The sequence below is a fragment of the Zalophus californianus genome, chromosome 7 (genome assembly GCF_009762305.2).
Source record: "Zalophus californianus isolate mZalCal1 chromosome 7, mZalCal1.pri.v2, whole genome shotgun sequence".
NCBI lineage: Eukaryota > Metazoa > Chordata > Mammalia > Carnivora > Otariidae > Zalophus > Zalophus californianus.
Window position 1 is genome coordinate 107294515 of NC_045601.1, and position 26090 is coordinate 107320604.

At 56.4% G+C, this 26090-nt stretch overlaps 2 protein-coding genes across 6 annotated transcripts; one reads left to right on the forward strand and one right to left on the reverse strand.

The window, feature by feature from the left end:
* Nucleotides 1-332: 332 nt before the first annotated feature.
* On the forward strand, nucleotides 333-5222 carry DLK2 (delta like non-canonical Notch ligand 2). The gene is made up of 6 exons (XM_027603085.1): nucleotides 333-353; nucleotides 1548-1678; nucleotides 1950-2013; nucleotides 3022-3152; nucleotides 3596-3740; nucleotides 4458-5222. The coding sequence occupies exons 2-6, from the start codon at nucleotides 1603-1605 to the stop codon at nucleotides 5191-5193; spliced, it is 1152 nt and encodes a 383-aa protein (XP_027458886.1). The 5' UTR covers nucleotides 333-353; nucleotides 1548-1602; the 3' UTR covers nucleotides 5194-5222.
* Nucleotides 5223-5291: 69 nt separating this feature from the next.
* ABCC10 (ATP binding cassette subfamily C member 10) lies at nucleotides 5292-25254 on the reverse strand. 5 transcript variants are annotated; one of them, XR_003521583.2, is made up of 22 exons: nucleotides 25052-25254; nucleotides 24514-24685; nucleotides 21266-22484; nucleotides 19532-19759; nucleotides 18786-18942; nucleotides 18403-18512; nucleotides 17045-17124; nucleotides 16015-16186; nucleotides 14774-14872; nucleotides 14194-14383; nucleotides 13371-13448; nucleotides 13040-13234; nucleotides 12452-12605; nucleotides 12063-12252; nucleotides 9407-9750; nucleotides 8942-9111; nucleotides 8288-8448; nucleotides 7832-7979; nucleotides 6629-6774; nucleotides 6434-6531; nucleotides 6090-6202; nucleotides 5292-5785 (listed from the first exon to the last, which is right to left on the reverse strand). XR_003521583.2 is itself a non-coding variant. In XM_027603081.2 (22 exons), the coding sequence occupies exons 2-22, from the start codon at nucleotides 24672-24674 to the stop codon at nucleotides 5632-5634; spliced, it is 4473 nt and encodes a 1490-aa protein (XP_027458882.2). In that variant the 5' UTR covers nucleotides 24675-24685; nucleotides 25052-25253; the 3' UTR covers nucleotides 5295-5631. The 5 variants fall into 5 exon arrangements, 3 of the variants coding, with proteins under 3 accessions (XP_027458882.2, XP_027458884.2, XP_027458883.2); XR_003521582.2 differs by having other exon boundaries at nucleotides 6629-6749; nucleotides 7726-7979; XM_027603081.2 differs by having other exon boundaries at nucleotides 5295-5785; nucleotides 7726-7979; nucleotides 25052-25253.
* Between the last annotated feature and the right edge of the window lie 836 nt (nucleotides 25255-26090).

The following is a 26090-nucleotide window of genomic DNA, read 5'->3' on the forward strand; positions in this document are numbered from 1 at the left end:
CTCCCCCACTCCCCTCCCCCCCCAACTCTCTCAGTCTGAGCTCTGGGTTTGGGCAATTGACCATTAGCCCGAGATCAGGAACGGATGTGATCAGGGTATAGAAGTGTGAACCTGGGAGGTACCTCTACAGAGTCGGGGGCGTTCCCAGTTCAGGGAGGTTTCCCAGTAGTGGTCGCAGAAAGGAATGGGGTGGAAAAGACAGTCTTGACGGAGCGAGGGATGGGGCGGGGGGAAGCGGTGCGCCAGGCTGATCCTTAGATAGGCATGGGTCGATCCTGGAAGGCTGTGGATGGCAATGAAGAGAGAAAGAAGAGGAGGGCGTGGAGGAGGAGAGGAGCACACAGACGAAGCAGGTGATGTAGGATGTACAAACGGAGGAGGCGTGGGCTGGTGACAGGAGGAGGGCCTGGAGCCGCAAGGGTGCCCTGAGCGTGGTTGGGATATAAAAGAGAAGCGTGATGGGAAGCTGACTGGCGAGAGCAGAGGTGGGGCACAGGATGAGGGGCGCGGGTCAGGACAGCAGGGATGCAAGATGGGAGAATAACGGCTGTGCACATTCGGCCGGCACTTGGCAGTCGGCTCCCTTTTAGATTCCCCTAATTTCCTCCTTTCGTTGAAGAAAGCGAGGGTCGGAGGGGTTAGGTGGCAGCGGAGGGTGGGGCCCCAGGTGGCGCGGGGGCGCGGGGGAACAGGCGAGCGCAGGGGCGAGGTGTGAGCCTTGCGTCGCCGGGTTGAGGGGGGAGGGCGCCGGACGCGGGCGGGTGGGGGGCGGGCCGGCGGCAGCTCCGGGAGGGGGGAGGCGGGCTCCGCCGGCACACGCCGCCCCTGGCAGGCGGCCTGAGCGCGCGCGAGGAACCGCCGCCGCAGCCGCCGCTCGGGGTCGCCTTGAGCCCCAGATTCCCGAGCGCTCCGCTCGCATGGCAGCCGCCTCGGCGCCGGTCCCCGCGGCCCGCTAGGGGCGGCCCCGCGCCCCGGCCCCTCGGCGGAGCCCGTCGGATCCGGCCCCGCTCTGCGTCCCGGGGCGCGCTGCCTCCCAGCCCGAGGTGAGGACCGCGAGGGCTGGGGCGCGCGGGGCTAGGGGCGCTCTGGGGATTCCAGGCCGCGGCGACCGAGATGGGAAGGGGACGTGGGAGCATGTCCGGGGGGGTGGGGTGGGGTGGGGGCGGGGGAGTCGAGGTGGGAGGCGGAGACTGCTCGCTGCCGGGAACCGACCCCCGCGTCCCCTCCGTGCCCAAGGCCGCCTCTCGGCGCTGTCCCCATTCCCGCGGAGTCCTCCGTGCGAACTGCGTTCCCAGTCCGGGCCCCTTCGGCGCCTGGACCTCGTTCGGCGCTGCCCATCCTTCGCCTCCTTCCTACAGAGCCCGCTCCGGGGCTCCTGTCTCCAGTCCCCTCTCCTGCTCAGCCTTCCCCTCCTCCGCCCTCCCGCTGCCCCCACCTCCTTCTTCTGTCCGGACGCCCCTCTTCCCCCTGGGCTCCCGTCACTCGGAACCGGAATCCGTGCCACCATCTCCGGGTCCGGCCGCCTCCCAGCCTGTGCCGTCCCACAGGTGTCCGCACGTCCAGCCGTCCATCCGTCCGTCCCTCCTGGGGCCGGCGCTGACCATGCCCAGCGGCTGCCGCTGTCTGCATCTCGTGTGCCTGTTGTGCATCCTGGGGGCACCCGTTCAGCCTGCCCGAGGTGAGCGCGCCCCCGGGCTCAGGTCGCGGCCCTGCCCGGCCATCCTTCGCTAGCGCGTTGACCTCTGCCGGCTAGAGACGGCACTGCAGCCGCTCGACCCGCGGGGTTGACCCAGACCCAAGGAGTCCCCTTGCAATGAGGAGTCTCTGTTCTGCCCTAGCCCGGAGCTGAGCCCAGCCAATGACTGAGACCCCGCATCCTCCGAGCCCGGCGTCTCAGGGAGCCGAACCCTGACCCGGGCTCACCCCTCCCACCTCAATCTCTTTTGCAGCGGATGACTGCAGCTCCCACTGTGACCTGGCCCACGGCTGCTGTGCGCCGGACGGCTCCTGCAGGTATCTCTCTCTCTCTCTCTCTCTCTCCCTCTCCCTCACGTGCTCCCAAACCCTTTGCTGCCCATTTCCCAGCAGGTCCACACCCACAACCAGGTCAAGCCCCAGGGCAGAGTGTCTAGGGGCTTAAGGCCCTGCCATCCCCTCATGGCCACAGGGCAGACTGGCCAGCTTCTGCCTGGCCCCCAGTTCCGCTCTGCTTTGCCTTTCTTTTGCTTCTTCTTGCTTATGCCTCCCCACTCCCAACTCCTTTACTCTCCCAAGGCTGATCCAGGAATTCTGAAACGTTCCTCCTCAGGATACCAGGAGAAAGACCTGAAGCTTGAGAGAGTTTGGAGATTGGGGACCATGAGGAAAGGGGGAGATAAAAATATACAGAGAACGGGTTTAGCCTGGGAAAGAAAGGCTGCGGGAGGGTTGCTGGGGAGACACACTTACAAAAGAGGATCTTTCTTGATGAATTTGAGTAGTTGACTCACGGGAGTGGGGTTGGGCAAATTCTGGAGCAGGAGAAAAATGTGTCCGGACATTAAGGAAAGGAGCTGACAGGGCAAGGTGCTGGAGGGGCCGGCTGTGTTTGGGACACTCTGAAATAGTTTAGGTCTTTGTCCTGGAATTAGGATGGGAAGAGGGTCCTTATGACCTTTCAAGGTCACTCTTTTTAAACTGGTTCTGAGCACCTCAGACATGCCAGGAATGGTACTGGGGTTATTTACAAATGTCATCTTAATTTCTTCCTCAACCCAGCCCAACCCAAACCATTACAGATGAGAACACTGAGGCCCGGAAAGGTTAGACAAAGCGCAGAACGAGGACTTGAATGCTGGTATCTGAGGGTCTGATTCCGTGTGTACATCCTATGACCTTGTACAACCCTATACCTACCTGGAGTAGGCCTGCTTTCCCTTAGGGGTTCTCAGATGTCCTGTTTTCTAGAAGCTCTGGTCTTGCCTCCTCCATTTCCTCAGATCCCCCTCCCCAGAGCCCCGCCCCTGTGCTTCTCCCCATCAGGTGTGACCCGGGCTGGGAAGGGCTGCACTGTGAGCGCTGTGTAAGAATGCCTGGCTGCCAGCACGGGACCTGCCACCAGCCCTGGCAGTGCATCTGTCATACTGGCTGGGCAGGCAAGTTCTGTGACAAAGGTAGGGGAGCAGAGAGGGTTGCTGTTGGGCTGGGGCCCAGTGTGTCTTGGGAGAACATCCATCCATATTTATCGAGCACCTAATGTGCCTGGCTTACACCCCCCAATACATGGTATTTTGTCCTTTTAGACTTCGTGCCTGTTACCTAAGTTGGTTCTCAACATAATCCTGTGAGGTGGGCAAGGCAGCTGTCAAAAACGTACTCCTTTTACAGCTGTGGAAACTGAGACCCACAGACGAGATACGACTTGCCCAGTAACTTTGAGGCCGACTGACAGTGCCAGGGCCAGGAACCTCCTGACTCCCAATTCAGTGTTGTTGGTTTCCCCCACTACACCATACACGCTCTGGGTGGGTTTGTAGTACGGGTCATGGGCCTGGGGGGCAGGTCTGGGTGCCAGGTGTGAGGGACTCTCCTTGAGCCTTCCCGGTCTCCTCTGCAGATGAGCACATCTGTACCACGCAGACCCCCTGTCGGAATGGAGGCCAGTGCGTCTATGACGGGGGCGGCGAGTACCACTGTGTGTGCCCACCAGGCTTCCACGGGCGTGACTGCGAGCGCAAGGCTGGACCCTGTGAGCAGGCAGGGTGAGTACTGGCCCGTGGGTGGGTGGGAGGGAGGTTATGGGAGAAGCTGGTGGCAGAAGAGAGAGGGAGTGTAGAGAGGGTGGTGGTGAAGAACTAGGTCTGAGGGTCAGAAGTCCCTCCCGGGAGTACCCAACAACAAAACCCCAGCCTGCCAAAGTGTCCCTAGTTCAGGGTTTCTCAACTTTTTGGGTACCATTTGAACCATTTCTCCAACAACAAAGATCTGTAGGAGCTGGAGGGGTACCGCATCAATATGTGATTGCTCTGGGTGGGAAGGTGGGTGTGGGGAGGCTGAGCACCTAGGCTTCCCCTAGTCCCCTCGGGAAAGCCAGCTTGAAGCTCCATCCACAAGGCAGCTTTCTGCCTCACTTGTGAATTAGGAAACAGGGCTGGCAGGGCTGGACTTGTCCTTATTTCAGCCTCAGGCTTGAGAACCTTCAAGGAGAATAATAGCACACTTGCCTTTGAGCTTTGCCTTTGGGCCAGGCCCCATGCTAACTGCCTGACATTGGACTATCTCATTTAACCCTCACAATTTGGGAAGCCAGGAGACTATTCTTATTCTCATTTTTAAAACAAGGCATTCAAGGCTCAGAGAGAGGAGCTCATGGTGACAAAGCCAGAAAGGTGTAGAAGGGCGGCAGTGGTCAGGATGCCGACCTGGGCTACCCTGAAGGTGCGAGCTGGCCTCAGTGACCTCTTTCGCTCCCACTGCAGCTCCCCGTGCCGGAATGGCGGGCAGTGCCAGGACGACCAGGGCTTTGCTCTCAACTTCACCTGCCGCTGTTTGGCGGGCTTTGTGGGTGCCCGGTGTGAGGTCAATGTCGACGACTGTCTGATGCGGCCTTGTGCCAATGGCGCCACCTGTCTGGATGGCATAAACCGCTTCTCTTGCCTCTGCCCTGAGGGCTTTGCTGGACGCTTCTGCACCATCAACCTGGATGACTGTGCCAGCCGTCCTTGCCAGAGAGGGGCCCGCTGTCGGGACCGTGTCCACGACTTTGACTGTCTCTGCCCCAGTGGCTACGGTGGCAAGACTTGTGAGCTCATCTTACGGGTCCCAGATGCCGCCACCACAGCGGACACCCCCCCGGGGCCCACCCCGGCTATGGTGGTACCTGCCACAGGGCCTGCCCCCCACAGCGTGGGGGCGGGTCTGCTGCGCATCTCAGTGAAGGAGGTGGTACGGAGGCAAGAGGTGGGCCTGGGCGCGTCTAGCCTGGTGGCCGTGGTGGTGTTTGGGGCCCTCACTGCCGCCCTGGTCCTGTCCACCATGTTGCTGACCCTGAGGGCCTGGCGCCGGGGTGTCTGTCCCCCTGGACCCTGCTGCTGCCCTGCTCCACACTATGCCCCGGCACGCCAGGACCAGGAATGTCAGGTTAGCATGCTGCCGGCAGGGCTCCCCCTGTCGCCCGACCTGCCTCTGGAGCCTGGAAAGACCACAGCACTGTGATGGAGGTGGGGGCTTTCCGGCCCCCACCTTCACCTCCTCAGCTTCTCGGACTGGAGTAGGCCTTTTTCTGCTGCTCCTCTCCTGGGGTACAAACAGAGGGACCTCAGCCTCACACCAGAAATACTATTTTTTTAATACATAGAATGTAAGATGGAAATTTTATCCAATAAAACTATGAAAGTGCACCTGCCTGGAGTCCCAGCTGCGAGAGGACCAGAGTGGAGGCCTGGTTCTGGAGAAGCCTCAGGACTCTGCCCCACCCCCCATGAGAACATGGTTTCTGAAGAACCCAGGGTACCCTCCTCCCCTCTGGGGAGTGAGGGAGAGGTAGAGCCACAAAGGAGAATGTAAACAAGCAGCTGGCACCCCTGCACCTGCTCAGGAGTGGCTAAGACAGAGGGGAGACCCTGTAGGACAGGGGGGTCGGGCTCAGGACCCTCAGCGAGAGGAGTGGGATCCCTGCTGGCAGCTCTGCAGCAGCTGCTGGAACAGTGAGTGGGGCTGGCTGCGGAGGGCGGCGGGGGAGTCCAGCTCCACGACCCTCCCTGCTTGCAGCACCAGCACCCGGTCAGAGTTCAGGATCGTGTTGAGCCTGTGTGAGAGAGGGCAATCAGTGCAAGGGGATGGAGGGCAAGGCCCTAAAGAAGAAAGCTGACCTGCTCTTCCCTCTTCTCCTCACCCTGGACAGCACAGAGCTGCCCCCGCAGGCTTTAGCCCCTGGCTCTGTGCTAGGGGAGGACTGCAGATACCCGCAGACCTGGAGAACAAGGAGCTTAGATTCATCGGGGGTTGGAATCTCTAGAGCCCTGACCCGTGGGGTCCCTGAAAAGAAGGGAGGCTCTGGGTTCATGTCACTGTAGCCCCTGATTAGATTCTCCCTCTGGATGCTTGCACACCTGTGGGCAATGGTCAGCACTGTCTTGTTGGCAAAACGTTTGCAGATGGTCTGCTGGAGCAGCTGGTCTGTCTTCTGGTCCACGCTTGCCGTGGCCTCATCGATACACAGGATCTGGAACATGCGCAGAGGGTTGGGGAGGGGAGGGAGGAAGAGGGTTAACCTTGACTCCTACCCAAGCACCAGGCCCCACCTCCTGGCCCAGCCAGCCTACAACTCCCCACCTCCAGCTCTAAAAGGAAAACTAACTTAGTGCCCCGAAACCTCTCCCCAACCCACTTCTTCACCCTGACTGTCCCCTGCCTTCTTCCTGGCCCCCTTGAATGTCTCTTCCTATTGCCTTACCTTGGCATCCGTGAGGAGAGCTCTAGCCAGACACAGCAGCTGCCTCTGCCCCAGGGATAAGCTCCGGCCCCCCTCACTCACCTCACCATCCAGACCACCTGCAAGGAACAGCATCTTCACTCCCGGGGTACCAGACCTCTCCCCGATCCCTCCCTGCTCCCTCTTGCCACCCTTCAGGGTAGGGCCTAGACTCACCCATGGACATAATCACGTCGCTCAGGTGACACTGCTCCAGGGCCTGCCACAGGGCCCTGTCCTCATGTAGGCCCCGGGGATCCAGGTTTTCCCGAACAGTCCCACTGAACAAAAAGGGTTCCTGGGGGATGACAGCCAGCTGGGATCTGGGGGCGGTGGGTGAAGGAGGGAACAGGACATGGGGTCTAGAATGGAGATGTGGCCACTTCTGTTCTGAGCTCAGGTTTTTAGCAGGCATTTCCAGGAAAAGCTTGGGGGTAAGACCTGAACAACCCCCCACCCCCCGCTCCCCAGTTGGGCAGCCATGTACCTAGAACTGTGCCAGTGCTACAAGAAATATCAAAGACACCAAAGGCCTTGACTCTATCCTCAAAGAGCTTACATCTCAGTGAGGTACAAAACAGGAGGGGGCTAAACTGTGTGGGCCCAACTCCAGCAGCTGCTGGGGCAGCAGTGGCAAGGAATGACCAATGAATGGGGAGCGGTCACTTCAAGGTCAGAGGCGGGCCTGGAATTGGATCCTGAGGAGCTATATGGTTGGGCTATAAGGTAAGGCCACCACAGGGAAGAAGCTAAGGCAGGAAGAGTAGGGCCGGGGCTTGGGATCAGCCATGGGCTTTAGGACAGAGCTGCCCCACCTCGTGCATGTCACGGGACTCAGCAAAAATGATACTAGGTAAACCTGGAGGTGGGGGTAGGGAGATGATTAGGCCCCGAAGAGGCCACTTGTGGCCGGGGACAACCAGCCCAGGTCCCAAGCTGTCCCAAGCACGGCCTGCTGAGCCTCAGGGCTGAGGACATCAGTATGGGGCACTGCCCCTGGAAGACTCTGGCTCAGGAGGCAGTGAGTGGCAGTCTTGAGCAGAGATTGTATAAGGCAAAGCTGGAAAGGTGGGCCTGGGTCAGACTGCAGACCTTGAGCCCACAGCTATGAGTCTGGACCCCGGTACTAGGAGCTTGCTGTCCTCACCTGCTAGTTCTGTCCTCCATCCTGCCCTGAACTGGCCCTGGCCGCCCTGAGTTGATATAAAGCCTTCCTAGCTGGACCTTCCTCCAAGGGCCAGTAGTCTGGTTCCCTTCCTCTCCCTCCCCCAGACCTGAGTTCAGCCAGCTCCAGCTGGCTGGTGTCCACACCGTCCAGCAGCACTCGCCCCGAACTGGGTTCCAGCAGCCGGAAGAGCACCAACAACAGGGAAGACTTGCCAGAGCCAGTGCGGCCCACGATGCCCAACTTCTCTCCAGGCTGCACACGGAAGGTCACCCCATCCAGGGCATTCGGCAGCCCTGGCCGGTACACCAGCACCACATCCTGGAACTCCACACTCCCCTGGGTCAGCCAGCCGATGCCCAGCTGGTGGGGTCCGTGGTGGGGAGAGAGAGGGAGATGGGTGAGGAGGGGGAGGGGTGATGGGGAGTGGAAAAGGGGGAGAAGGAGAAAGGGTTGGCGCAAGAGGAAAGGGCACGTGCAGCAGAGGTGGGGCCCCCTGGACGGACACAGAGATGAGGGGCACCGGGAAGAGGGTGGGATCACACGGCGACATGGGAGGAGCTGAGAAAGACAGTGAGGAACAAAAGGAAAGGAACTAGGGGAGGTGGGGACTGTCAGGAGGGTCCTCTGGGGTTCCGGTGCCCAGGCCCGGGGTGGGGGTGCAGGCCTACCTGTGGCAGCTGGCCCTGGGGCTCTTGGGGCAGGTCACAGGAGTACTCCTCCAGCCGCTCGACGCTCACCAGCATGGTTTCCGTCTGCGTGAAGCTGCTCACCAGGCCCGAGAGCAGGCCCGTCAGGGACAGGGCATAGGACAGTGACAGGCCCACCAGTCCTAGGGCAGAGAAGCACAAGCCGCTAGGGGATGCCTGGACACTGGGATGCATGTGGGCGCGCAAGTGGAGCAGAACGGGAGAATTCCAAGCTGCAGACTGCGGGCATGTAAAGGAAGCCAACAGAGAAGCAGGAAGATGCCCGGAACCCAGAAGGAGACCACAGGAAGTGAGCCACCAGGGAGAGCAGTGGGCCTGGAGAGCCTTCGAGGGAAAGCAATGGAAGATGGGCTGGGCAGAGTGGTGGGGATGGGGCGGAGCAGGGAAGGGGTGAAGATCGGAAGACCTGTTCTAGTCCCAGACCCCCCACACCTGGCAAGTTTCTCCCCGGGACTCAGTTTCCTCAACTCTAAAATGGAGGCGATGACCATCACAACACATCCTCACAGGACCCCTGGGTGGGAGGTGAAATGTTGCAGGGAGAGTGCAGGGAGAGGTCTGGGGCAGGGGACTGACATGCTTCTGAGGTGAGAGTGAGGCTCCCCGGGGTGGCACCTGGGTCGGCGAGGCCCTGCTGGTGCTGCACCAGGGCAACGGCCGCGATGGCGCTGACCACCGTGGCCCCCATGAGCTGTAGCCGGATATCCAGCCACTGCATGGTGGCACCGGCGGCAAACTGGCACCTCTGGTTTAGCTCCAGGAGTCTCTGGTTCTCCTCCTCAAACCTGGGAGAGACCAGGAGGGAAGTGAGGCCACTCCATCGCTACACTGACCCACGCAGACTCCTTCCCCGCAGAACGCGTCTCTCTTGGAGCTGACCTACACCCCTGGGGCTGTACAGAAGGGTCCAGAGGGGCCAGTGTTCTGCCTACTCACCCCTATCCCATTTTTCTGTGTCCTTCCTCTGCCCCTAGGGCACGCATCCACCCTTCCCTTCTCGGGAGACCTGCCCCCCACCCTGACCCCGTGCCCTTCTTCCCCCCCTGCCCCTGCTATGGCGGGCAGGCAGACGTCACCCACCTGCAGGCGGCCCCTGCGGCCCGGAGCACGGGGAGGCCAGCCAGGGTGTCGGCCAGATGGCTGTAGAGGGGTGACAGGGTGAGGCTGCCAAGGCGCCGCAGCTCCCGTGAGGAGGCCCTGTAGTGGCGCTGCACATGGTAGTAGGAGATGCTCAGGGGCGGCAGCAGCAGTAGCAGCCAGGGCAGCCCGGCGCCCAGCACGGCCAGGAGGCCCAGCAGGCCAGCGGCATTGGCCAGCAAGATGTTGAGCATGAAGGGCAGGCTGTCATCGGCACAGGCCACGTCTGAGGAGAAGCGGTTGAGGATGCGGCCGGTGGGCGTGGAGGCGAAGAAAGTCACTGGTGCCTGGCGGGGGTGGGGGGGGTGGTGGTTGGGCAAGGGCCGGGCCTGGGGACAGCCCTGGCGGGGGAGGAGGCATGGGAGGAGGCGTGGGAGGGGAGGCCCAAAGTAGAGAACAGGAGAGGAGGCAAGTGTCCCCAGAGGTTGGGGGCAGAGAGAAGGGGCTGGAGGCGCTCGGAGGGAGACTCTCCCAGGGCGGGAAAGATGGAGACTCTCCCATCCGTCTGGCCAGTGGTGACCCTGAGAGGCCATGCTGGCCATTCCTCTACCTCTGTGCTAGACAGGCCTACTCCCCTTTCCAGGGCAGGGAGCCAGTCTCTCTCCAGAAGAAGGGGACTTGAGGCCAATGAGTGGGATTTAGTTGGAGGTCAGGAGGATCATCCCAATTGCCCGTGGCTGGACAGCAGTCTCAGTCAGTATGATCTCATGGCTAAGCACTGAGGCTCTGGAATCAGACTGCCCCTCGGATTCTAGCCCTGCCACCTACTGGATGGGAGACCCCAGGCAAGGAGCTTCATCTCTTTTTTTTTTTTTTTTAAAGATTTTATTTATTTATTCATGAGAGACAGAGAGAGAGAGAGAGAGAGAGAGAGAGAGAGAGAGAGAGAGAGAGAGGCAGAAGGAGAAGCAGGATCCCCTCTGAGCAGGGAGCCCAATGCGGGACCTGATCCCAGGACCCTGGGATCATGACCTGAGCTGAAGGCAGACGCTTAACCATCTGAGCCACCCAGGCGCCCAGGAGCTTCATCTCTTAAAGGGCCCTGTTCCTCATCTCCAAAACAGGGATAACAACACAACTGCAGCTCCCAGGCGGCTGGCAGGATTGAGAGCCACATATACAGCAGGCCGGTGCTTAGCATAGTCTGCCTGGCCCAGAGTTCAGGGCTCAGCAGCCACCAGCTGTTTAGATTGTTCCTGGGAGGGACCGTCTCAGAGAGAGCCCATCCCCTTCCTCACCTTCTCCATCCCCCAGCTCTCTCCCTGTACTTGGGGAATAATCCTCTTAGGGCAGGGGACGAGGGCAAAGGACTTTTGGAAACACTGCCTAATGCCAATTTATAAGAACTGAATTCCTGGGGCGCCTGGGTGGCTCAGTCGTTAAGCGTCTGCCTTCGGCTCAGGTCATGATTCCAGGTCCTGGGATCGAGCCCCGCATCGGGCTCCCTGCTCCGCGGGAAGCCTGCTTCTCCCTCTCCCACTCCCCCTGCTTGTGTTCCCTCTCTCGCTGTGTCTCTCTCTGTCAAATAAATAAATAAATAAATAAATAAAAAAGAACTGAATTCCTTCACAGCCTGAAGAGGCCCTGGTCCCGGAGGAGAGGCAGAATAGTGGGCAGCTTGCTCCCTGACAGGCAACGGGAAGGTTCCCAGCCTGGCTCTCCACGGAACTAGCCTTGCCCAGGTCACTTACACTCTCAGAGCCTCAGTTTCCTTATCTGTAAAATGGGGATAATAGTACCTACCTCACAGAGGTTTATGAGGCCCTGATAAGATAACGGGCAAGAGGGGCCCCTGACCGGCTCCGTTGGTGGAGCGCAGCTGAGACTCTTGATCTTAGGGTTGTGAGTTCAAGCCCCACACTGGGTGTAGAGATTACTTAAAAAATAAAAATTAAAAAAAAAAGGATAATGGACAAGAAAGGGCTTTATAATAATAACAACATCATTAACAGTAATTGCTAATTGAGTATTTAGTGTGTGCCCGGCACTATCCTAAGTACTTTCCATGTACTAATTAATTTAATCCTCATAATAAGTCTATGGGGTCAGCAACAGACTAGACACGCACATAGCAACAGGGATGGATCTTAGAAACAGCCCTAAATAAAAATTGTAAGAAATGAATAAAAACACCGGCACACAAAACATAGGCATTTTGCAAAATAAAACCAAACACAAACACAAAGGTACATTACTAAACACACTTAGAACGGTTGCTTATCAAGGAAAAGAGGGGAAAAGGAAATAGGGTACGCAGATAAAAGGGAATGGATAAATAAATAAAATTAAAAAGGGATCTTGCATGATCTAAGGGGTGTCCCATGTCCCGTGAGTAAGAGGTGAGTAATTCAGGCCAGAACAAAAGTGACTCTGAGCAAGCTTCTCTTCTCCCCATTTTACAGATGAGAAAGCTACAGGCTTAAGGAGCTGGGTTTGAACCCAGGCAGCCGCTCCGCTCTCGGCCTCTCCAGGTCTCAAGCTGCGAAATGCTGCACCCACCTGGGAGGGCTGTCTTCTCCTGAGGGCTAGGAGGTAGGATGGGGCCCCCGACGGGGCTCAGGTGCTGGGAGGGCTCCCCCGTGCCCCCCAATCCCCTCACCATAAGGACTCGACACAGCAGGCGGCGATGCAGGGTGGCGGCCGCTTGGAGGGTGCCCGCTGCAAAGAGCACTGCCCGGAGAAGCGTGCACAGGGAGTTGATACCAGCAATGGTTGCGTAGACGGTGAGGTAGAAACGGATATCTGAGGAGCCATTGGGGGCGGCTTTCGGCAGTGGGAACACTGAAGTGCTGGGGGGTGAGGAGGGGGCTGTGGATAACCAAAAGAAGGGGCCCCCCGGGGGTCCCTTCCCCTCCCCCATACCGCAGCTCTCCCCACCAGAAGACACACCCCCTGGAACCCCGGCCTCCCCCCCCCCCCCGCCCCCCGCAGTCCCTGCCTGGCCACCCCTCCAAGGGCGCCAGGCTTGCTCAAGCCCCAGCCACTCACTAGAGGCTTCCGGGGGAGAAGAGGAGCAGCTGGGCAGAGAGGAGCCCTGTGGATCCCGGGCTGGTGGGGGCTGGCGCCTCCTGGGAGCTATTCTTGTCGGCCTTCAGCTGGGAGATCCAGTGGGAGAGCCACCAGTCAGCAGCGTTCCTCGTGGCTGGGTGGGGATGGGGAGGGAAAAGCTGTGAGAGAGACTACTCATCCCTTTGTTCCTTTCCAACAGCCCCTTCCTCTGTCCTTGACTCTCGTCTTCTTCACCCGCCCTGGCCCTCTCCACCTTGCCACTGTCCCATGTCCTCCCATGCCCCTAGCGTGCACTTCTTTCCTTGGCCCCTCACCCTTTAGCTCTGAGGAATGCATGATCTGGAATTTGCATATTGGGAGCTAGCTGTGGGGGCCGATTCGGAAGATGGCTATAGAGCGCACCCCTCGGGTCCCTGGGACTCTCTGAGAATTGGGGGCTTGCCTCTCATCCCAGCTGCTGCCCATGCCCGGGGAGGCTCAGGGCTTTGTGGCAATCAGTACAGGGCGATGGCTGTGACAGGGACCTCGGGCTGCAGTGGGATGAGGGGCTCGGGGGTTCACTCCTACCTTGCATGAGGAGCAACGAGAGGAGGATGGCTAGGGCCAGGCCCCAGCCCACGGCCCCCCAGTACGCTCGGTACACGTGCAAGGCCACGGCACCCTCCTTCGTGCTTTCCTCCTGCAGCAGGCAGCCACACGTGTTCTCTTCCCCTCCCAGCGCCTCCTTTGTTTTCTCCAGGTCCCCAGCTGACTGCACTGTGGCTGTGAGGATGCAAGGGGAGGGCAGGGCGTGGATTAAGTTTGCGGGATGACAGCTCAGGGTTTCAGACAGACAGGAAAACGAATCTCTACGGTGTGGTGGTGAAGGGCAAGGCCTTTCCTCAGCCCTGAGCCATACCTGAGTCAGCCTCTTGTCCATCCTCAGCCCAGGCTGTGGGGACAGCCTGGACCAATGGCAAGATCTCAGAGGGAGGCCCTGGAAGGTAGCAGGGAGATCATCGGGAGCCTGTCCTGGGTGTATACTATATGCTCTGCCTTTCTCATTGAGTGGGCCAGTCCACCTCCCATTCTCTTTGGACCCCTTCCCTGACCCTCCCTAGCAGGGCCCTGCCCCGGACCCCCCCGACTCTGAGCAGGACCCTCAAGTCCATCCCTCTGTGTCTGCAGTCCAACCAGCTCAGACAGAACACGTTCACCCCTATAAGGAGAGTCACAGCCACCCAAGAGCACTCTGTCCAGAGTCACCTCTTGTTACTGCAGAGCTTTCTCCTCATGCTTCACGACGTTGCTAACACTCTGGTGGAGCCTCATTTCCTCCTGGTTCTCTCCCAGTGAACTTGCAGAGAGTTATGTCCCTCTGGATATTAATCCATCAGTGGTGGGCTTTTTGTTTATTTTTGTTTGTATTTTTAATAAAAAGACTGTTCTAAACCTGACTGCTGTCTCTTCTCTAAGGACATCACTGTTCCCAGAGATCCTGGGCCTCTGTCACACAGCCCAAGTCCCAAATCCCCTGGCATTGCACCAGTGTGCTCTTTTCTCTCTCTGGCCTCACACCCGTTCTGTGGAGGCAGGACAGGGTCTCCCGTGAGACAGGAGGAGGACAGGGCCCAGGCCACACATGGAAGGGGTGGCAGAGTCTACCTCTGACAATTCAGAGTCACACCTGGGCAGACAGCTCCTTCCCTTGGCTGGGCTCCCACCCTGGCGGCCCCCATTACCAGCCCGAACAAGGCGCCCGGCCTCCATCAGCAGCACCACATCCGCCTTCGCCAGGTACTCGATCCGGTGAGTGCAGAGCAGCCTGGTGGTGTGGCTCAGCACTCCCAGGATGCACCTATGCAGCAGGTGGTTGGCCACGTCTGCATCCACAGCGGCCAGAGGGTCATCGAGGAGATAGAGCTCCTTTTCCTAGGAAGAGGTGGGGACACCATGGGCACCAAGTCCCAGGTCCTCTGGTCAGAACCCAGCCCTCTTCCAGGACACGATCTTGAGGCAGTCAGAGAAGACAGTTGAGAGGAACTCTGGGGACCACCCCTAGAGCAGTAGAGAAGCAGGTGAGAATGGAGGGTGAACTCCCCTCCAGTCAAGCAAGGCCAGTGCTCAGCTTTACTGGGTCCCAGTGTTTCAAGTCACATATGTTTTTTATAGGGTGTTTAATTCTGCCTCCAATCTGCAAAAGGGAGATGGATGGCCAAGCGACCAACACCTCAGGAACATGAAGGGGGGAAGGAAAGAAACCAGATGCTGAGGAAAACATCCCTCCCTCCAAGACTGCAGACTCCCCCATTTTTAATTTACCTGGTAGACAGCACGAGCAAGGGCAATCCGGGCCCGCTGTCCCCCGCTGAGGGTCACACCCTTCTCCCCCACCTCTGTCTGGTCGCCAGCAGGCAAGATCTGATAGGACAGGCGCCCCAGCATTGGTCAGTGGTCTCCCCAATACCTTCTACTCCATCCCTTTGCAGGGAAGAGGTGGAGGGGGTCAAGAGAGCCAGGAAGCTTGAGGAGAGTGGACTTGAATTTGGGGTGAGTGAGCCACAGGGGATAATGTGTAATTCCAACAGTCCAATCCCCGCGACAACCTTATGAAGTTGGTATTATTTCTCTTTCACAGATGAGACCAAAGTTCCGGGTGACTCCCTTGGCCCAGGTTGTCCCACAGCTAGTAAGCTGGCAGGACATGTAGATTCTTAGCCACCCCGACACACTCACTGTCCTGCCTTTCTAAAGGCCAGGATGAGGGTGGGCAAATCCAATGTGAAAGCTTTCACAGGTCTTTATACAAGGACTGTACCCCAAGCCTTCGTGTGGCCTCAGGAGCGGTCTCCTTAGCTCAGGGGGACCCACACCAGCGGAAGCACCTCTGGTCTACCAGACTGTGAGTCCCCCTGAGGGAAAAGCTTGGTAATTCACCTCTTTTCTTAGTGCCTAGATCTGCTCCCAGTATCCGACAGGCATTTGAGAAATGCTTGCTCTAGAAACAAATGATACATGGGTATAGGGTACCCCATAGTGAAAGTGAAGGTCTTCTTTTCCAGGGAAGTCCCACATTTACTTGGACAGGGCAGTGGTGAGGACAGTCCTGCAGGGGACATAGGGGATTGAGTGGGGAGGCCATGGTGATCTGGAATCTCACTCCCCTAAATTTAGTACTCTGGACATAGGGGATCTAATGGACTTGCCTAGAGTAACCTTGACTCTGAAGCCTCCCCAGTGGGAGGTGGGGGAGAGCCTCTTGAATCAGAACCACTAGCCCAACCTACTTAGAGCTAAAGCCTCCAAGGGAACCCTAGCCTAGCGGCCTCAGAGTTCCCCTGGCTGCTGTGTGGAACTCCCCATCACCACCATCCCTCTGGGGCCTCCTCGGAAAGGGGAACCACACACTGGACACTCTGGGAGGGCCAAGCCTGACAACAGCAAGTCTTAGGTTGATGGTGCCCGAGCAGAAGCAACCCCTTCCCAGGGAAGCGAGTCTCTGACTTGAGGTGTCAGAACACGGGGAAGCAGGCAGCCAGGAGGCCTCAGGGCCAGGTACTCACGCAGAGGTCATCACTGAGGGCGCAGGCCTCCAGCACTTCCTTGTACAGCTGGGCATCAAATGTCTTTCCAAAGAGAATGTTTTCTCGGATGGTGGCAAACTGGATCCAGGGTTCCTGGGTGGCCAGGCCAAAGCCTTTGGACAGCCCCCACACTGCCACCTGCCCACGCAGCCTGCAGAGAGCCAGGCCAGCAGCATGTGGGGGCCAGCTCCCAACGGGGTCCTGCCATAACCAGCCCCTGGCCTCCCAGAAGCCTCTCCAGACTGCTGTCTTCGATGTCAGGTCCCCCTTCATGTCACATGGGTCTCTGGATGGGCAGCCACTGGGGCTGAGGGGTCCTAACGAGGCTGGAGGCTCATTCTGGACTGGGAAGGGAAGAAATTGCTCTTTGGCTACGGGCAAGCGCCTGTCAGATCTGGATGTGCTCAGAAGCTCAGAGGTAAGCATGGCTGCCACCATGCACTCATTCATCCTCACTGTAAAGAAGGCCCTCCTTTGGGGCATCTGGGTGGCTCAGTTGGTTAAGCGACTGCCTTCGGCTCAGGTCATGATCCTGGAGTCCCAGGATCGAGTCCCTCATCGGGCTCCCTGCTCAGCAGGGAGTCTGCTTCTCCCTCTGACCCTCCCCCCTCTCATGTGCTCTCTCTCTCATTCTCTCTCAAATAAATAAATCAAATCTTTAAAAAAAAAAAAAAAGAAGGCCCTCCTTCATCCCTCTGCTCCTCCCTGGATCCCTCCCCGCATAACCACATTTTCTGAAAGAGGAGCTTTTGCGGGATGTTTCCATTCATTTCTTTACTCGCTATTATAGCACTCACAACATTCTGGTGTGCGGATTATGATAACTCACTTTCTTGACTGCCTTCCCCTTTCCAGACTGAAAACTCTCCCAAGAAAGGGACAAGGTCTTGTTCATCTCTGACCCTTGGCATCCCTGGACCCTAAAACGGCGTCCACCACATGGTAGGGGCTAGGCAAGTGTTTGCTGAAGGTCAAAGCTGAGGACAGGGGGGTCCTAGAGGTTACTAACCTGTGGAGCTCCCCAGCAATGGCGGCCAGCAGCGAGCTCTTCCCACAGCCCACCTTCCCCACGATACCCACCAAGGCACCCTGCAAAGAAGCCAAACAGTAACATCAGGTCTCCCTCCTGAGGCCCTGGGCTGCCAATCCTTCCACAGAAGCTTCTCTCTAGGTCCCAGTTAGTCTGTAAGGAAAGAATTCTCCAGCCCACAAACTGAGCTGTACCTCACTGGGTGACACCATGTAGGACCCAGAGAAGTACAGTGCTTTTCTAGAAACAGGTGGGGTTCTCAGAAGCTCTGTCTGTGATGCCCCCAATCTGTCAGCCAGGATTGACCCATCTCCAAGGGGCACCAGACCAAGCTGAGACCCTCCCCTGGGAATTCTCCCTCTTTCTGGCGGTAGCCTGCAAGTGGGAGGGCTCTCTGCAGTCACAGCTTCTGCTCAGTAGAGAGCGGGTCCACCGAAAGAGAAGTATGAGGCAGATACAGAGAAAAGCAGACAGAAGGAGAGCTCTTCGAGTCACATCCTGATTCTGGGCTGCTGCTGAGATCCAGCTGCATGCATGCCTTTGAATTCTGCAATTCATCTCTATATCCTTATTATAAATTCTTGTTTGCTTAAGCTAGCTCCAGTGGGTTTCTATGACTTATATCCAAAAAAGCCCCAACTGACAACATTAGTAAAATTCCTTTGAAAAATTCCAGCCTTGTCTTGCCTGAACTAAGAAGAAAAACAAAATATACAGCCCATGCCAGAAATGTGAGCCAAATGTGGTAGAGATGAGAGAACGCTGAGTTGAGCTGTGGGGCAAAGGGTTGGACAGGGGTCAGGGGAGAGGGAAAACTCAGGCCTGGGGTAAACACTGTCCTGCCAGGAATATTCTTTCAAGTGTTTGACGATGTATGATGTATATACGGTGGTGTGAGTCACAGGGTGTGATCCCTTTTCAGCATGCTAAATAAAGGATTATCTACCCCATTTGCAAAATCCTTCTCAGAAGAGGCTGCTGGGCCTTTCCCCTGGTCCCCAGCCTGGGGCAGATGCTGAATAAGCTCTGGGGTCTGTTCTGAACTTGCTGGCCTTGGAGGGACAATGGAGAGACAGATGTACTTGTTGGCCTGGACAAGGTGGATACAGTGGTCTAAAGACCAGGGAGAAAGTAGACGACTCTGAGAACACTGTGCTAAGTGGGATGATGTCCAGAGAGGAGCTCAGAACCTGCTCACTAGAGCCCCTCCAGTCTTTCTCTTGGTACTTCGAGTTGCAGTCCATCTAGCTATGATGGGCCCTGGGCGTGTTTATCTGTCACTGAGTCTGTAGCTCTCATTCACCTGGGGACTCCCCGAGGTGGTCTAACCAACAAACCTTCTTCACTTCGAGGTGACTGATGAAGGTCTCCTGGCTGCTCCCAACCGGGTCCCAGGAGAACAGGGCTTCATGCAGCTCCAACATTGTAGATGGATCTGTGGGGGGATCTGAAGAGGGAAAAAGCCACTTGATGTGGGCTTCTCAGGCACAACCTCCCTACTTGGGGAGGGTAAACCAGGAGTGTGTCGTTGGCTTGCCTGTCCTGTATCTACCGGCCCAGGGCTAAGTCAGCCTTTGTCCTGGTCTGAGGGTTCTCCCCCACTTGCTCTGCCTGAATTCTGGGGCCTCTGGCTCTTCTTGCCAGCACCTGTGTACAGCACCCTAGGGGCTACAGCTCCCTCCTCACCTGTGCCGGGCTCTTCCCTCTAGCTCCCCATTACCTGGGCTATAGTAGACTTGGGGGCTGTGGTTGGGAAGGTCAAGGAAACGCTGGATCCGGTCCAAGGACACTTTGGCCTCCAGGAGGCCATTAATCACCCAAGGGAAGTTGTTGAGGGGAAGAATGAGCATGCGCACCAGTGCCAATGCCGTGAACACCTAAGTAGGGCAGAAGGGGGATGAAGCATCACCTGAAGTCCTGCTCTATGAGTGGCCCTGGGGACAGGGGAGTGGAGGGAAGAATGGGGCAGCAGCGGAACTGAGGGGTTGGCAGGAAAATCCTTGGGTTAGAGACGGCAAAGGGAGCCACCTCAGAACCCTAGAAATTCCAGATGTTCCTCCAGAGATCCAGGTTGCCCCTCGATAAGCACACAGTCCAGGCGCATGCTGAGACTTTTGAAGTAAACCATCGTCTGGCCCTGGCCAGGGCCAGCACTGGATCATGGATTTTTTTCCCCAAGTCATCGAAATGAAGGTAAGGGGACCTAACATGGAGCCTGGAGCTAAAGTCAAGGAGGAAGGAAGAGAGGGACAAAAGGAATTCCTTCACAGAGGAAAGGGTTGTATATCCGAGGCCCCAGAAATTTCAGCGAATTCCGCCTGGGTTGGGAAAGGTTAAGGCAGCCAGAGATCCTCCTTCCCAGCAGCCCCGAGGGACTGAGCCCCCCTCCCAACTCCACTGCATTCTCCTTGCTGCTGCCTCTCTCCACACTTTCCTACAGCCATCCCCTCCTCTCCTGGCCCTCACCTTGGTGGCCGTGAGCTGGTGCCCCATGAGGACATAGGTGATGAAGAGGACAATGGAGATGACAACTGGCAGGGCGGCCCACAGGTACACACAGGCTGCATCCAGGTATTTGATGACCGAGAGTCGCCCCAGTTCGCGAGCTCGGCAGGCTTCTACTCGGGCCCCCAGCGCCTGCTCCCACCCGAAGAACTTGATGACCCGAATGCCACTCAGCAGCTCTGTTATGAGCTAGGGATGGAGACAAGAGAGCATTGTGAAGTGGAGACCCTGCTACTGTGTGTCCATTCTCTGAGCGCCCAGATATTCTGTACTTCCCTAGCCCCCTCCCTTCTTCATCTCAGCCCTTTCTGGAAATCCTGCCGTCAAATCTCCTTCAGCCCTGAGTTGCTTCTCCTGCCAGTCTTTTACTTCTCCTCCATGTGTGCTCCTGAGCGGGGACCAAGTCAGAGCTGGAATCACCCCACCTTCCTAGGAGAGGAAGTGGTAAAAATACAGGGGGGTTACCACACTGGGGTAAAAGCACTCCTTCCGTAAGATGAGGGACTAAGGACTCTTTCCCAAAGCCAGAAGTAGAGGGCTTCGGGAGCTAGTCGCCAGCCTGGCCCATGGCTTGGGTGGGATGGGAACTATTCCTGTAGGAGCATACAGGTGTAGGAGGCCCACACCACAGCCCAGGGTCAGACGAGTCCAGAAAAGAAGGGCAAGGGCTAGAGGAACTCCTTGCATCCCCACATTCACACATCCCCAGCCTGCAAGCCAGCGAGGCACCGGGAGCCTAGTCTGTAGCTGTCGTGGGTAGGGGAAAAGGGCCTGGGCCATAACTAACTATGAGGGACCTGTTAGCACTCTGAGCTAGCCCCATAAGAGGCTGACAACTATGCTGTGTGGATCGCCAGGACTGCCATCCCCCAGTCACTGCAGAACCCAGGAGGGACTCAGCCAGACCCTCAACACCTATAGCTGGCCCAGGCAGACCTACTCCCTTCCCCACAGCCCACCCCTTAGAGGTAGCTGGGGTTCTCCTAGGCCTCTCCACATGTGGCTATGGGACGGTCTCTGCCCTAGACGAAGAGGTAGAAGACTCGTGTCCGGACACTAATACTAAAAGCCCATTTGGTCCCAGACAGGCTGCTTCCTACCTCCCAGGGCTGCCACTTAGGGCTGCATGAGCTAATACTATAGTATTACTAACAGGTCATGCTTATTTAGTGCTTACTTTGTGTCTGGCCCCATACCCAGAGTTACCTCATACCATCCTCACGACAACCCTATGAAGCAAGCTATTATTACGGTCATTTCCCCAGATGAGGAGACAGAGGGCCAGAGATTAAGCGACTTGTCTGAGGTGATTAAACTAGTAGGTAGAAGAGTTGGGATATGAACCCATGTCTTTTGGGCGCCTGGGTGGCTCAGTTGTTAAGCGTCTGCCTTTGGCTCAGGTCATGATCCCAGGGTCCTAGGATCGAGTCCCGCGTCGGGCTCCCTGCTCAGCAGGAAGCCTGCTTCTCCCTCTCTGCCACTCCCCCTGCTTGTGTTCCCTCTCTCGCTGTGTCTCTGTCAAATAAATAAATAAAATCTTAAAAAAAAAAAAAAATGAACCATTGTCTTTCTCCAGTCTGAGCTCTTAACTTCTAGATCATGCTCACACCCTCGGGCACTGGGCATGGGAGGACCTGGGGACCAGGATGCTGGGTGGGGTCTCCGGATTGCTGAGGGACCCTAAGCAGCCCTCACCTTCACCCGCGCATCCTTGTGCTGTAGCATCTCCTGGTTGCTGGCCATAATGCGGGTGGCAATCACTTTGTTGACAGGGACCAGCAGCAGTGCCAGGATCAGACCACCCACGAAGGCCACACCCACCTGCTGGTGCAGCAGGTAGAGGGTGATGGCCAGCTGCAGGGGCAGGCCCCAGGCTTCATGGAAGCTCCCAGCAAAGTTGAGCAGCCGCTCAGAGTCAGTGCCCAGTAGATTCAGGGCCTCCCCGGCAGGAGGGCGTCTCGGCCCCAGCTCTAAAGCCTTTCGGTACAGAATATTCAGCACAGCCCCCCGTGCCTGAAGCGTCACCTTCCGTATCTCATACCCGTACTGATTCTGCAGCACAGCGCCCAGTACGGCCCCACCAGCTAGCCCCAGGGCATAGAGCAGTCCATTGCTCAGCGGCTCCTGCCCCTCCTCCAGGAAGCCCACCAGGAGGGAAAGCAGCAAGGGCCCTGAGAATCCCAGCATGGTCCCCACCAGCTTCAGTAGTCCAAGCGCCAGGTAGTAGTGGCCAAAGGCCTTATACAGGGCCCTCCACAGCCGGGCCCCTTCCTGCCAGTGTGCCTGGAAGGCACGAGCCAAGTAGATTGGGTGCAGCCTGCGTGGGAGGCGGCAAGTGTCCTGGGGCTGCCGGAGCTCTCCACGGGCCCCTCGGGCCAGCAAGGGTGCCAGCCAGGCGTAGGAAAAGCGTGACAGCCAACTCTCCCCATCTTCAGCTACCTCAGGCTCCCGTCCCTGAGACAGGAGGGGCTCTGGGGCCCAGGGCTCCCGTGGCCCCCCGGGGACTGCCCAGCCCAGTCCATAGGCCAAGAGCGCAGCCAGCTGCAGGATGAGAAAGCACAGGCGGGAGAGCGGTCCTGGGAGAAGCGGGGGCAGAAGTGTGCCTCGCTGGCAGTGCCATAGCAGGGTCAAAACCAGGGCCGGGGCTGGCAGGAAGGCAGCCAGAGCCAAGGCCAAAGGTCCCCGGGAGTATCTGTGAGGGGAATGAGCCAAGGCCCACAAGGCCAGGCAGTGGCTGATCCAGGCCACTGCCGCCACCCCCTCTGCCAGCACTTCTAGCCCTACGGGCCCTGGGCCTGCCCCAGGTGGCAAAGTGACTGGAAGGAGGTCTAGCAGTGGAAGGACGGAGAGCAGGAAGGAGGCTGTGAGTCGGAGGCGCCAGCCGGGCCCGCAGTGCAGGATGTAACCTGGATTCCTAGGGACAAGGGGGCAAAAGAAAAGGAGGCACATAATGGCTGACTGAGGGCCAGACACACCTCTAATAACTCACTTACCTAGAGGTAATCAGCTCCTTTTCCTGCCTTTATACCTTACTTCTATCCCATTTTACCCTGAAATGCAGGGCTTTTCCTCCAGGAAGTCTTCCTGGCACAACCTAATCTGTTTTCCAATCTACCCATACCATTTCTGATCATTCTTTTGCCACAGAAACTAACAATTTTTAGTTAAGGATGTCTGGAAGGTGCAGACTAATTAGAAGAAAAAAAATCCTAAGTTTTCATACAGATAACAACCAAGAGATGAGTATTCATTTTTATAAAAGTATCTACCTAAAATAACCCTTAAATTCATCCAAGGCACTATTAGATGAATAAAAAACTTGACTTATATACGGCTTCTACACTCTAATACAATAGCCTAAATTTTATGAAGCCTCAGAATATTCTACTCTCTTTCCAACGGTTGTAGAAGGTGGTATAGATCATATTTGTGACTCCATTCACTGAACAAAAACCTCTTTTTAGTTTTGTCTCTATCTTCCTGGCATGCAAAAAATGTTTTCAGTCAACAAAAGGGCGATCTGTCTACTTTAAAAATCAAGTACAGGATAATACACCTGTAGCAGTGAATATTAGAACGCCTTGAAGGTTTACATAATGAGAAGACTAAATCTATTGTTCCCTTTGTTGGCAGGGCTGGGGTACTGAAAAAGTTTAATCCTAAATTAAAATGCTTTGGATTTCCTCTAAAAAGTCCAGTTAATCACAGTAATGTGGAACGGTTTATACTGGGATAAAAGCTAACCTTTAAGAATCTTATTTCCTAAGATGTGGGGACAAAACACTGGGCCCTTGGAGGCCCCAAGTTGGCCATCATCCAGTCTTCTTATGCCCCTGGGTAAGGTTTCCTTCCCTCTTGCATTTCATTTTCCTTATCAGTACGGTGAGCAGGGAGGAGCCTGGACCCAGAGTCCTCTCAGGTCCTTTCCTGTCTGAGGTTCTGGATCTCTCTAACCATTTTCAGCAATATACAAAAAGTCTGATAAGTGAAGTGCAAAAACCGCAATTTCTATTGATTATGTGATGGTCTTTCTTGCCTGCTCCTTAGACTGTGGGTTCCCGGAAGCACTGTGTCTATTTTTAAATACATACTCCTCTGAGCAGGCTTTGGGTGTTTATGCTAACTGATTAACCCTCCCTAGACTCCTGCCTCATTCTATGTAAAAGGCAAATCAGGATTCCCCCCAGACCAAGCAGATCCCAAGCTTCTCCTCCTCAAGGAAGGGATTCATCAGCCCCCTGATTCATCTTGGATAGGGACACATTCCATCTATCAGACTAGGGACTCCAAAAGGCAGAGCCTAGACTTCTCTCCTGCCTTGTCAGTAGCCAGAGTGAATAACTTCAGACATATCTAGCCATACAGAAAATAAATACAAAATCAAGGGGAGTTTGATACTTGCATGGTAGAGCCCCAAACCTAGGAAGATTAAGGTTTTGATTTTGCTCTTCTCTTCTACCTACTGCTTCTTTTCCAGCTGTGTACATATACTTCTCTTAGTCTAGGGAACGCGGAGTTTTCATGGATGGAAGTGGTGAGAAACTGGTCCTACAACTACAACAGAAGCTATCCTTTCTGGCTGAAAACCTTTTGTCAGCCAATTTTGCCTCCAATCATGACAGCTGTGTTTGGGCATCTGAAAATCTACAGACGTTATGCTTTCTATCACGCATCCGGCCTTTAAAAAAGTACCAGGCACTGCGCTATATGCTTTAATGCATTATCTGATTTAAACCTCCCAACAATGCTATGAGGCTCAGAGAAGATAGGTAACTCAACCCAAAACGGCCACGCTGCTGCAAGGTGCTAATGCGCAGATTTTATTCTATTTTTGCCCCACTCCACAGACCTCACTATTCTGGTTACTCTACCGCGGAGATGTGGGTTTCGGCTGAGATCCGCAGGCACACATGGACAGATGTCTTGCACCTACTTTTACCCACCTCGGAGAGCCCCAGTGGCAGGCACTGAGCACGGCGAGGAGCGCATGGGGCAGGGCGCCAAGCACCAGCTGGGTGAAGCAGTGGCCCGTGGTGTCCCCCTCCCACACCGGCAGCGGCTGCAACACACTGGTCTTGCACAGTTGGGCCAGGAACCGCTCCATGGCAGCTTCTCCTAAGAGGATAGCCGAGAGTGGAGGGAGGAAAGGGTCCTCCCAGAGAGGGAGAAATCCGTATTCCCAACTGCGAGGTCCAGGTAGGGAGCCGGCACCCGGTGGGACCCAGCGGGGACGCAGACCCGGAAGCCGGGCTGGTGTGGGCGGGCCCTGCCAGCCGAGTCTCCCCGCCTCCAACCCCGCCCCCAGAACCGGCACCTCCCCTCGCTTGGGCCCCGAGGCCAGACCCCGCCCATTCTCGCGTTACCTCTACGGGAAGTGGTTTGGCTCCTCGGAGCTGGCCGATTTCTGGACTGGTCACCTACCCGGCCTCGCTTCTCCCCCTCTCGCGGTGTTTCCGTCCCCAGAGATCCGGAACGTCTTACCTGAAGGAGCTGCTTGCCACCGGATCCCAAGATCCCGAGCACTGACTGGTGAACGCAGAAGAGCCTGCTGCTGGGTTTAGGGTGCTAGCCAGGCTCGCCTGGCACCCCCTATAGGCGGGATGACCTCTCGGGCACCGTTCGCCCCGTCCCTCCGCCGGGCTTCCGCGCGCGTGCGCGCTTCTCCGCTGTGCCCAGGGTCTCAAAGAGCCGGCGCGCTGCTGCCGGCGCTTCCTTGTGCTGGGTTTATGCTGTACCTTATTTGCATAGGAACTGATGTCAGCTCTAGTGGCACGTCATTTATACACGCTCAGGTAGAGTACTCGCTCCCATCTGTCTCCTGTTTACTAGCAGGCACGTGCATTGCACTAATTCTTAAAAGCTTACCGAACTGAGAAGCCAGACGTGCGTGCTCCACGGACAGATAATGCCACTTGGGGACACTTAGGCCATGTCCTTCTTTACTCCAGGGCTTCATGGCTTTGGGGAAGTTACCTGACCTCTTTGAACTTCAGGAGTTTTTTTGTCCGTGCAAAGTGGGCAATACCAATACCAAGATACTGATGAGAGAGTTGAATAAAATGTTTAGGGCAATTGACTTGCTGAGAGTAGTCCCACAATAAAATACATTTTAGAAAAGCAGTGGGAAGAACATAAACTTTGTAGTTAGATGGACCTGGCTTTAAATCCTGACTCCACCAATATTTAGCAGTGTGATCTTTGGCAAGTGGCTTCTTCATATTAGTTTTATTATCCGTTTATTGGACATGGTATTGGTACCTTACGAAAGTATGTCAGCATCCTAAGAAAAACAGCTCAACAACTATAATTATCCCATTTAATCTCAGTAAGAAACCTGGTATCTCTAATGTCAGGTATTAGTATTCCTATTTTTACAAATTAAGAAATATAGATTTGAACAGAAGCAAGGTAACTTTAGGCTTCTAGGAGCTACCTAATTGCCCACTGTGACTTCTGTGCTAAGAGCCATAGGAAATATTGTCACTGGGACAGATGAACAGACTCAGGTTATAATAGATGC

What these genes read in the sequence shown, in the direction of transcription:
- ABCC10 (XM_027603081.2), bottom strand. Translation starts at nt 24,674, where the DNA reads ATGGAGCGGTTCCTGGCCCAACTGTGCAAGACCAGTGTGTTGCAGCCG. An exon ending in CGGGCGCCTTGTTCGGGCTG is followed by an intron (nt 13,449 to 14,193) that starts GTAATGGGGGCC and finishes GCTACCTTCCAG; the next exon opens with GGCCTCCCTCTGAGATCTTG. An exon ending in TGGACAAGAGGCTGACTCAG is followed by an intron (nt 13,235 to 13,370) that starts GTATGGCTCAGG and finishes GCATCCTCACAG; the next exon opens with CCACAGTGCAGTCAGCTGGG.
- DLK2 (XM_027603085.1), top strand. Translation starts at nt 1,603, where the DNA reads ATGCCCAGCGGCTGCCGCTGTCTGCATCTCGTGTGCCTGTTGTGCATC. An exon ending in ACCCGTTCAGCCTGCCCGAG is followed by an intron (nt 1,679 to 1,949) that starts GTGAGCGCGCCC and finishes TCTCTTTTGCAG; the next exon opens with CGGATGACTGCAGCTCCCAC. An exon ending in GCGCCGGACGGCTCCTGCAG is followed by an intron (nt 2,014 to 3,021) that starts GTATCTCTCTCT and finishes TCTCCCCATCAG; the next exon opens with GTGTGACCCGGGCTGGGAAG.